Source organism: Oryctolagus cuniculus, chromosome 6, assembly GCF_964237555.1.
Source record: "Oryctolagus cuniculus chromosome 6, mOryCun1.1, whole genome shotgun sequence".
Classification (NCBI taxonomy): domain Eukaryota; kingdom Metazoa; phylum Chordata; class Mammalia; order Lagomorpha; family Leporidae; genus Oryctolagus; species Oryctolagus cuniculus.
Genome location: NC_091437.1, coordinates 2290415 through 2302230, shown reverse-complemented (window position 1 = coordinate 2302230; position 11816 = coordinate 2290415). Strand labels below are relative to the sequence as shown.

The 11816-nt window shown below is 48.7% G+C and overlaps 1 protein-coding gene across 1 annotated transcript; it reads right to left on the bottom strand.

The window, feature by feature from the left end:
* Nucleotides 1-5211: 5211 nt before the first annotated feature.
* Nucleotides 5212-11816, bottom strand: LOC100343881 (olfactory receptor 2AG2-like). The gene is made up of 2 exons (XM_070075966.1): nucleotides 7609-11816; nucleotides 5212-6607 (listed from the first exon to the last, which is right to left on the bottom strand). Exon 2 carries the CDS (start codon nucleotides 6578-6580, stop codon nucleotides 5642-5644), a length of 939 nt encoding a protein of 312 aa, XP_069932067.1. The 5' UTR covers nucleotides 6581-6607; nucleotides 7609-11816; the 3' UTR covers nucleotides 5212-5641.

Genomic DNA, 11816 nt, shown 5'->3' with positions numbered 1-11816 from the left:
AGAAGGCATTCTAATCCTTTCTCTCTTTCCATGCCTTCTGGAACCCTAGAACCTGTATTTTGGGTCATTTGATAGTATCTTATAGATCTCCAACAGTGTTTTTTAGTTTTCTAACTTTTTTTTTGGTCTGACCATAAAATTTCCAGAAATTTGTATTCTAGTTCTGATATTCTTTCTTCTGTCTCACTTACTCTGTTGCTAAGACTTTCCACTGCATTTTTATTTGATCTATAGAGTTCTGCATTTCTAGTATTTCATTCTGATTTCTCTTTAATATCTCAATGTAATGGGAAAATTTTTCATATAGTTTGTGAATTTGCTTTTGGTTCCTTCTAAGTAGTCTGATGATTAATTTTCTGAATTCCATTTCTGGCATATATTCAATCTATTCATCTTCACCTTCTACTATTGAGTGCTGCAGGGTTCCTTTGGGGGGGGGTCTCATAGTATCATCCTCATTCTCATTTTTTCCTTTGTTTTTTCAGCATTTGTGTGGGTCAGGCTCAATGAGCTCCACAGGATACTCCGCTGGGTGTGGGAGTTTGAAAACTTAACATCTGGTATAAACCCTCAGGTTTGCACGTGAAAATAAAGCATGAGCAGGCGATATTGTGATTTGATTGAGGGGCTGGGCTGGGCTGGGCATGAAAAAGCCAGAATTTCTCCCTGATGTACCAGGTCCCGAGACACCAAGCTTCCCCCAACACAGCCGCCCACCCACACTTAAGAGGCTCACCACAGACTTCAGGTTACCACTGTTGTTAATGACTTGACCCGGAACAGGCTGCAGGGAGGGAGAGCTCAATACCAGATAACAATAAGCCACGCAATGGCAGAAAAGAAAAAAGCACTATTTTCACAGGTATTGTTAAATGTAAAGCAATTTCCATGGAAAAAAATCTCATCTCACCCTATGGCACTAGGAAGCCTGTCGTAACTTGAGGCCTTCCACCCAAATCTGTAAATGGGTCCTTTTCACTACTTAGGAGTGGACAGACAGAAGGACACAGAACATGAACAACACTCCACTGCCGCTATGATGGTTAAGATTCTGTGACCAGGCCGGCGCCGCGGCTCACTAGGCTAATCCTCCGCCTTGCAGCGCCGGCACACTGGGTTCTAGTCCCGGTTGGGGCACCGGATTCTGTCCCGGTTGCCCCTCTTCCAGGCCAGCCCTCTGATGTGGCCAGGGAGTGCAGTGGAGGATGGCCCAGGTGCTTGGGCCCTGCACCCCATGGGAGACCAGGAAAAGCACCTGGCTCCTGGCTCCTGCCATCGGATCAGCGCGGTGCGCCGGCCGCAGTACACCGGTCACGGCGGCCATTGGAGGGTGAACCAACGGCAAAGGAAGACCTTTCTCTCTGTCTCTCTCTCTCACTGTCCACTCTGCCTGTCAAAAAAAAAAAAAAAGATTCTGTGACCAGAGACAACAATGTTGTTTACCTAAACTGTGAGCCTCAAAGGGGTGATGGCACCTGGGACTTGGGATTCCTCAGCCCTGGCTCAGCATAGTTCCCTTCCGTGTCTGCTTCTCCAATAGGGACGCTGGCCTCAAGAGCACCTGCCTTCTCTACTAGCAGAGAAACTTTGGGATTCAAACACTGGGACAGGGCTGCTGGGATCTGCACGGCGCCCCAGCAGAGTGTGGGAAAGAGGCAATCACTCATCCCCCTGGCTTCCCAAACAATGTGACCGTCCTCAAATTGCAGGACATGAACACGCCACAGGGCACCCATCCATAATTCAGGTTTCAACCCATAGGAGAGCTTTCCTCTCTCTGGCCCAACATAACAAAATTCACACAGGGACAAGTAAAAGGAGGCATAAGAATGATGCAGTCCAGAGAATGGAATGGAAACTGTAGTAATTTAATACGTGTTTTACAGTAACTGATGACATGAGTTTTAGAGTAAACAAAGACAAGATTTTGCATAAAGTTGAAATAAATTTGTTTTACTTCAGTAATTTCAACTTTATAAAGTTTTCTAAACTCTAACACTTCTAGCGTTCCTACTAAAACAGCTGATGATACACCAGAGAGAAGCATTGGTCAGAGATTCAACAACAATAATTACAAAAGAACAGCCAGTGCCACGGCTCACTAGGCTAATCCTCTGCCTGCGGTGCCAGCACCCTGGGTTCTAGTCCCGGTCAGGGCGCCGGATTCTGTCCCGGTTGCTCCTCTTCCTGCCCAGCTCTCTGCTGTGGCCCAGGAGTGCAGTGGAGGATGGCCCAGGTCCTTGGGCCCTGCACCCACATGGGAGACCAGGAGAAGCACCTGGCTCCTGGCTTCGGATCAGTGCACAACGTGCCGGCCACAGCGGTCATTGGGGGGGTGAACCAACGGAAAAGGAAGACCTTTTTCTCTGTCTCTTTCACTGTCCACTCTGCCTGTCAAGGAAGAAGAAAAAGAAAAAGAAAAAGAAAAAGAAAAAGAAAAAGAAAAGAAGAAGAAGAAGAAAAGGAAGAGGAAGAGGAAGAAGAGGAAGAAGAAGAAGAGGAAGAGGAAGAGGAAGAAGAGGAAGAGGAAGAGGAAGAAGAGGAAGAAGAAGAAGAGGAAGAGGAAGAAGAGGAAGAGGAGGAAGAGGAAGAAGAGGAAAAGGAAGAAGAGGAAGAGGAAGAGGAAGAAGAGGAAGAGGAAGAAGAGGAAGAAGAAGAGGAAGAAGAGGAAGAGGAAGAGGAAGAAGAGGAAGAGGAGGAAGAGGAGGAAGAGGAGGAAGAAGAGGAAGAGGAGGAAGAGGAGGAAGAAGAGGAAGAGGAGGAAGAGGAGGAAGAAGAAGAAGAGGAAGAAGAAGAAGAAGAAGAAGAGAAGTAAAACCACTTATCTTACATGAAAATATGTGCAACAGACATTCAGAACCTTGGGAGGACTTGGATTGATTATTTTATTCATCAAACATTTTAGGAAAAATGCAGTGTTTCTATGGAAGACCCACGATTTCCACAAAAGGTAAATGTTGAGAGGAATACGAGGTTGGGGAAAGCTGTATCTGCCTGGCCACCCCTTTCAGATGTACCCTGTCCCGTGTCAGTGGCTCCCAGACACACACCCTCCTGCCCCATGATGCAGCCCAGGCCTGCCATTCCCACAGGAACACGCCTGAAATGCCAAGATTGCTTTGCTAAAAACAACACCTTGAGGCTTAGGATTACATTTTGTAGTATGTGAGAGGAAACAAGCATTTGTAGGGCCTGCCCACGCAGGAACAAACAAGACAGAGAATTGACTCAAACCAAACCATGACACCTGCAAGAAGAAGGGTGCAGACTGTGCCTCCTCACACAGGACACCAAACCAAGAAAAAAGGGGGTGCAGAACAGAGGGGAGACAGGGTACAAACTTATGGCCAGACCACATTTACTCAAAGAAAACAAATCCGCAGAGGTGGGTGTACACAGACTGAACCCGTGGCAGAAGGCCCAGACCCCAGGGGCTTTTTTGTATCTTATGTGGGCTAGGAGTGGGGGTGTGGGGCAGCAGGCAGAGGTGAATTCCCACACCTGGGAAGAACGAGGGGCATGTGAAACCAAACTGAGATGCAGGGGACAAGGGATAGAACCCTACTTCATCTCTTGGGCAATGAGCTATAGTGGCTGAGGCTTATGTCTTTGTCCCATAAAACACATTTCACTCACACTTCAAACATATCCTTGGGCTGTCACTTCTACCACACTTCCTGTTCAAGTTGTTTCCACTGAACGGCATGAACTCTGTGTGGCTCAAAACGGGCATCTCTGTATTTCAGGATTTTCCTCACACTGACAGCAAAGCAGAGCTTCCTGCCCATGCCTGAGACACTCCTGACTGACCTCATCTCCAGTCAGGGCTGGCCGAGCCAGCTGTTCCACAATCAGCCTGGTTTGCCATGTTCAAACAACCAGAACAGCAAACCCACACTTCTGCTTCTCAGCAAGATAGGCAACAGCATCCAGATGTGCCCTCGTGTGTGTGTGTGTGTGTGTGTCCACGCCAACAGGCTTCAGGACATCAGACACCAGGAAGCGCCTGAACACATCAAGAGGAAGAAGCCTTGAGACACAGGAGGGGTGTGGAGGGGGCATGGTCATCAGTGCAGGGAGTAGAAAGGATTGCAAAGTTCCCAGCACACAGAATCGAGAATGTCTGCGGTGATGGATACGCCCTGTACCCTGATCTGATAACACACAAGGAACACAGGCTTTGAAATACCACATTTTCTCCCTCAACACGCACAATAATTATGTGCAGTTAAAAGATCAAGAGGCAAAACTGGGTCCGTAGCTCCTCTTTGAGTCTGGATTGAGGGGTGATTTCCCTCAAAATTAACTCTCAACGTGCCCCCAGAAAGCAGCTGGACTGCGTTTTAGTTGAGTTACACAGCAACTTGTTGAATTGCTCGCCCAACCTTCTTAAATGAGAAACTCTCAAACAAAACACTACCCAGATCTTCCCCATTTGCCAGATGTGAGCCTACAACATTCCTTTTAATTACACACAGCTGAGACGAGGCTCCAACGGGCTCACTGGAATTTTTCTAAGCCACCCACACTGTCTTTCTCACACCTCACATTTGCTATTTGCTTTCATGGCAAAAACAAGTAAACAGCTATAAACTTGCTCAGAACCTCAACCCTTTCCTTTGGGTAACTACACTGTTAAAATGTGAAAAGTGAGTTCTTTCTATGAATACTGAAGCTGTTCTGACATTTAAAATGCAAACAGTGCAACAAGAGTCCAGCACAAGACCTGCCTCACGGTGCTGCCTGCACGTGGCACACAGCTAACACTGTTTGCCATGCTGCTGCTGTGTGCCTGGCCAAGGACTAACACTGCCTCCTGGGGGGACAGCAAAGCTACTGGACCCCAAGCACTCATATTTAGGAGACGACCTCTAGGGCTACAACCAGACCAAAGGCAGTATTAGACCAGGCAGTACTAGAACCAAGAAGGAAGTGGGCACTTAGCGCAGTTAGTAGCCGATGTCCTCGGCCTCCCAGATACAATGCAGGCATTGCTCTAGATCCTGGGAAAGAGCAGCAAACGCACAGAGACCAGGCCTGGCCTTCTCCGATGTTACTCTTCACGAGACAGAGCATGACAGCAGGAGTGTCAGGAAATGTATGTGCTGATCCATGAGGTGAAATAACAGCTCCTGGACGCCATGTACACACAGACACACACTCACATACACATGCTCCATAAAGCTCATGGAAAGTAGGAGTAAGACAAGCTTTTTGGTGAAAATTTTTTTTTTGAAATTAAAGCATAATATTTTGGGGGGATACACATTGTTCATGAAATTTTGAAGACCCATCTTGTGCCTGTATATATGCCAGGACCTCCCCAAAACCCCACAACCAAATAACATCACATCATTTAATATGAACTATGAGACAGTATAGCACATCCTGAACTATATCACATAACATCAGTTCCACACACTATAGAAACATACAGTGCAGAGACCCAGGTGTGGTGCAGCCACTATTAGTTTCAAAACTGACCATGTCACCTTCCTGCCATCTCAGCAGGGTCTCTAAGGTCATAGGTTCCCAACTGTTATCACACTCAGGGAAACAAACACACCTGATGCTAAGTGTACGCCCACGCAGTATTTGCCTTTTGGTCTAGGGACACGTGTGTTTGCCAAGTGTTCCCAGGCTATTTTGAAACGAGCTGTCTCCCCAGGGCCTTCTTCAGAGCCCTCACTACTTCCTTGTTGCGGAGACTGTAGATCAGAGGGTTCAACAGGGGCGTGATTACGGTATCAAGTACAAAGAGATGTCTGTCCAGCTCTGGGGAAAGAGTAGAACTCGGTGTCATGTAGATGACCATGGCTGGACCAAAGTAGAGACTCACCACAGTGAGGTGGGAGGAGCAGGTGGCCAGGGCTTTGTTCCTCCCTTTAGGGGAGTTCATGTGGAAGACAGTGAGGAAGATGAGGGCGTAGGAAGCCAGGATGAGGCTGAAAGGGATCAGGAGCAATACTGTGCCCGTGATGAGCACCACTTTCTCATAAACGGAGGTGTCCTCACAGCAGAGCTTCAGGAAGGCCATCACTTCACAGAAGAAGTGCTGAATCTCTATGGAGCCGCACGTGGGGAAGTGCATTACATAGATGGTATGGGATAAGGAAGCAAGAGAACTCCCCACCCAGGTCATGGCGACCATGAGCAGGCAGACCCTGGGACTCATGAGCGTGCAATATCTCAGTGGGTTACAGATGGCCACGTAGCGGTCATAGGCCATGAGGGTCAGGAGGACACTCTCTGCTGCTCCTAAGGTCAAGTAGAAGAACATCTGGGTCCCACAGCCGACCTTTGAGATTTGTCGCGTCCCGGAGAAGAAGTCAGCAGCCATCTTGGTGACGGTGGATAAAGTCAAAGTCAAGTCCATGAGTGACAGCTGGCTGAGCAGGACATACATGGGGGTGTGGAGCTGGGGTTCCAGCAGGATGAGGGTGATCAGGGTGGCATTTCCAGAAACAGCAGCAACATAAGTCAGAAGAACGATGGAGATGAGAAACTCGGGGTGCCTGGAGTTGGAGAAGAGCCCCAAGAGGACAAAGCTGACGCTGGCTGTCTTGTTCCTGTTCCCCATCCAGGGTTTTAATTACCTGAGCTGATTCTGATGAGAGTAGGAAAATAAAATGCACCTTAAGGCTTTGTGAACACCCTACATCTTATTCAACCTTTCTCTCTGATTGTTATGGAGATTTAAATAAAGCCAGAGGTCTGGATATAAGGAAATGTTTTCTGCATGTTTTTTCCTGTATTCAGTCATTTTCAAGTGACAACTGAGGGGGACAGATCATGGTACCCGGTTTACACAGCCAACACAGGAACTGGGGTGTTTGTGGACCACAGCATTGTTCCTGTGGAATGCATTTATCATTTCACGGAAAGTCATGGTTGTAGCTGCCTGGTGTTTGCTGGGACTGTGAGACTGCCAAGACCCCAGACATGCCGGCCACTCTATGCCGTGGCCAGGCCAGGAGTGGTGGAGGTGATGTGAGATGAGGAGTGAGATCAGACTGCACAGCTGAGTGTGCTGCGCCTCACCCTGTGCTTTGGAAGGAGGCTTCGCAAGGCAGTGAATGTCAGCGATGATGTTGCCTCGACTCCCAGAAACCTAAAGACACAGCAAAAAGAGCCCCAAAGTTCCAGATGCCTTGCAAAACAAGCTAGATTTCCTACACATAATGTATTGATCCTTCTCTCTGCATATGAAACACCCACCCTCTCCACAAGACTTCCAATTCTCCTCCCCGTGTTTTCCTCTGACTCGATCCTTACAGGATTCTCCCAAATCCTGCTCACTCCTGGGTCCTATCAGACTTGGATCAGATGTGTCACTTGACATCATCTTGCAGGGGTTACACACTCCAAGCAGCACTTGGGAAAGATAAGCCAAGGGAGGAGTGGGCGGAGACCATGATGCACTGCTGTGCCTGATTCATAATCACCGCCAGTGGAGGAGAGGTTTGAGCACTTCCCATGCCCTGCCCAGAATCCTCCCTAAGCAAGAACCTACTCACAAAGCACCTACTGAGGCCCCAAGCACCTACAGATCTTTCCACTTACCAAGCACTTACTGAGCACTTCCTCGTGCCAAGCATGGATACTCACTATTACTCCACCATGAGAGCAGGACCACCTCTGGGGAGACAGCATTCATCAGAATACCAGGCAGGGAGTAGGCAGGCAGGCACACAAAGAACTCCCTGCAGGTGTCATGAGCACGGCGACGGAGGAGCGGAGGTTCTGTAACTCCGTCATGTACCTGTTTCAGATGAGGTGCACGTCAGGGAAGGTAACTCTTAGAAAGCATCCACTCGGGACCCAAAGGAAGAAAAGGCACAAGCTGGCCACTATGAGGACCAGAGGGGAGGGAAGCTCCATGGCCCTGACCTGGGGCTTCTGTGGGTGGCACCTAGAAGAAAGTGGAGGACACGACTTGGTTGGGATTTTTGCTCACTTCCAAAATACCTTAATGAAGGTGCCTGGTGACCTGAAGCCCTGGTTTCCTCATTTGGGAAGCGCATACAACAAAACAATGCTAAAAGACAACAGATTCTGGCCACATGCTGGCTACCGGAATCCTCCACACTGGAGTCCTCCTTCATTGTTCACAAACAACTCTGAGTGGGGGCAAAAGCACAGAGGGCAGCCCACTCATCCCACAGCACACAGCTCCTGACCACCCAGGCAGGGTTCCAACCCATGCAGTCTGGTGGCAGAGCCCCTGCACTCAGCCACTCAAACACCTGCATGATGTGCGTTGCCAGCATGGGATGAGCAGGTGCTTACACAGCATGGGCCACAGAGCCTGGGCAGCAGTAGCGGTGATGGCCAACACTCTCACTGTTCTCTGTGAGTACACAAGAGGGTGTCCTGGCCACGTGCATCACAAGGCAAGGTTTGCTCTGTAGGCGTCAGCCTTGCCAGGAACACTCTGCCTCTCCCCTCGCTCAACCAGCCTATACCTGGATCCTAAGTAGTTTTTCCCATGTTCATCTGGGATAAAACAGCAAATCAAGAAAGGATTTTCTTTCCACTGCATTTCTGTCTCTTCTTCCTGAATCATAACTGCCAGGCCTGTGGTCATCAAAGCTGACTCACGTTAACCGGGAATGTGGTCCAGATGGCATCCGAACAGAGCAATGTACAGAGTCAGGACATGGCTGCCCACCTGGTATGCCGGACATGGCAGGTGGCAGGGAGACCAGAGCGAGGCTGTGAGGCTGAGATAAACACGCAGAGCGAGACTGCGGCTGGCAGCACCCTGCGTGGTGCCCACACGCTCTGAACGGCCCCTGCCTTGGTCAGCACTCCCACCACCCCTGAACAAGGGCTGCTCCCCCAGAGGAGAGACTGGCACTCTGGCACATGATCCGGCCATGCTGTCCCCAGGGAGCTGACCTCATACTTCTCACTCAAGCCCGCAGGGGCAGGCCCTGGGGAGGCGCAGAGACGCACTCTTCCCCTCTGGGCATGAGCTGAGGCTGGCGAGGCAGGAGAACTCGCAGTGCTGGGTGGGTGCCAGGCAGCACCTTCCTGCCTGACCATGCTGTGCCCATGCCCCAGGCACAGCAGGGAGCGCACGCAGGGGATGCCGATCGCAGAGCAGCTATCTCGGGGGAGCGTCCTGGCCCAACAAAACCCTCAGGCGTTAATTATTCCAAGTCCCCAGACCAAGCTGCCGCCATCAGGCAAAAAGTCACACACATGCCTGTGCTCGGGTCTGGACAGCCAGACAAGCGGTCATGGCCCTGCCCCGGCCCGTCCAGCACTGCTCCATGCCCGCCCTTCCCACCCTGGTCAGCCGTGGATGCCTAAGCAGAGACGCGGTGACTACAAACTGTCCTCCTCGAGAGTGTAAGGACAGTGTCAGGCACGTTGATTAGACAACCTGAGGTGGGTGCAGGGAGAGAGAGATGATCTCACTGATGCACTCTATACTTTTTCTAAAGGACATCTCCCTTACTCCCTGAAGTGTCTCTCTTCCTGTATTCAGCTCTGGGCTCTGCTCCAGTGGTTTCCATTTCTCTTTCACACACACACACCCCTAACCACCACCTCGCACATTTTCTGACTATTATCAAACATTGTAAACTCTTTAAAAAATACTTTTCATTTGGAAATATCTTAAAGGCACAGCCTGTTGTATAGAAACCATAACAGATGAACAAGAGATGGGCCCTGCAATGAACAGCCCCAGCAGGGAACGCTGTGGTGGAGTAAGTGGGTGAGGAAAGAGATCCAAGGAAAGCTACCTAACTTTTCTGAGAGCCCAAACCATGGACTGAGGCTACGAGTTATGAGACTCCTGAAAACAAACCCAGTGGCCCAGGAGGCTGAGGTGGCCCCTGGAAAGAAGAGCAACAGATGGAAATAAGGTTACACTGCTATAGACAACGACAGAGAGTCCCACAAGGTCACTGAAAATGTTGATTATTAAAAAACTATGGGGCTGGCACCGTGGCACACTTGGCTAATCCTCCACCTGCGGCACTGGCACCCCAGGTTCTAGTCCCGGTTGGGGCGCCGAATTCTGTCCTGGTTGCCCCTCTTCCAGTCCAGCTCTCTGCTGTGGCCCGGGAGTGCAGTGGAAGATGGCCTAAGTGCTTGGGCCCCTGCACCCACATGGGAGACCAGGACGAGGCACCTGGCTCCTGGCTTCAGATTGGCGTAGCTCCAGCCATAGTGGCCATTTGGGGGTGACTCAACGGAAGGAAGACCTTTCTCTCTGTCTCTCTTTCTGTCAAATAAATTTTAAAAAATTTTTAATTTTAAAAAAAAACTATGCATGGGTTTCCAACACTTTGTACCAAAGTGAACTTATATTTTAATTCTATTTTCTGCAGACTCTTTTTTTTTTTAAAATGATGATGAAATCAGAGCAGACCTATTGTCATGTTTAATCCCAGTGAGAGTCAAGTTGGGAATTGATAATTTCTTTTTCTTTTTTTTACAGAGGATCAGTTTAGTATGCATTAAGTAAGGATTTCAACAGTTTGCACCCCCATAGAAACACAAAGTGAAATATATTGTTTGAGTACTCGTTATAGCATTAAATCTCAATGTACAGCACATTAAGGATAGAGATCCTACATGAGGAGTAAGTGCACAGTGACTCCTGTTGTTGACTTTACCAATTGACACTCCTGTCTATGGCACCAGTAATCTCCCTATGCTCCAGTCATGAGTTTCCAAGGCTATGGAAGCCCTCTGAGTTCTCCGACTCTTATCTTGTTTAGACAAGGTCATAGTCAAAGTGGAGGTTCTCTCCTCCCTTCAGAGAAAGGTACCTCCTTCTTTGATGACCTGTTCTTTCCACTGGGATCTCACTCACAGAGATCTTTTGCCAGAGTGTCTTGGCTTTCCATGCCTGAAATACTCTCATGAGCTTTTCAGCCAGCTCCGAATGCCTTTAGGGCTGATTCTGAGGCCAGAGTGCTATTTAGGACATCTGCCATTCTATGAGTCTGCTGAGTATCTCACTTCCCATGTTGGATCACTCTCCCCTTTATTTACTCCATCGGTTAGCGTTAGCAGGTACTAGACTTGTCTATGTGCTCCCTCTGACTCCCAGTCCCTCCACCATGACCAACTGTGAACTGAAATTGACCACCTTGAACAGTGAGATGGCATTGGTACATGCCACCTCGATGGGATTGAATTGGAATCCCCTGGTATGCTTCCAACTCCACCACTTGGGGCAAGTCAGCCTGAGCATGTCCCAAATTATACATCTCTTCCCTCTCCCATTCCCACTCCCATGTTCAACAGGGATCACATTTCAGTTAATTTTCAACACTTAAGAATAACTGTGTGATAATTACAGAACTAAACCAGTCATATTAAGTAGAACAGATAAAAAAACTACTAAGAGGGATAATGTATTAAGTTGTTCATTAACAGTCAGGGCTATGCTGATCAAGCCACCGTTTCCCATAGTGTCCACCTCACTCCATCAGGTTTCCCTCTTGGTGTTCAGTCAGTCGTCACCGATCAGGGAGAACATATGGTATTTGTCCCTTTGGGACTGGCTTATTTCACTCAGCATGACGTGTTCCAGATTCCTCCATTTTGTTGCAAATGACTGGATTTCATTGTTTCTTACTGCGGTATAGTATCCTAAAGAGTACATATCCCATAATTTCTTTATCCAGTCTATCGTTGATGGGCATTTAGGTTGGTTCCAGGTCTTAGCTATTGTGAATTGAGCTGCAATAAACATTAGGGTGCAGACCGCTTTTTTGTTTGCCAATTTAAATTCCTTTGGGTAAATTCCAAGGAGTGGGATGGCTGGGTCGAACGGTAGGGTTATCTTC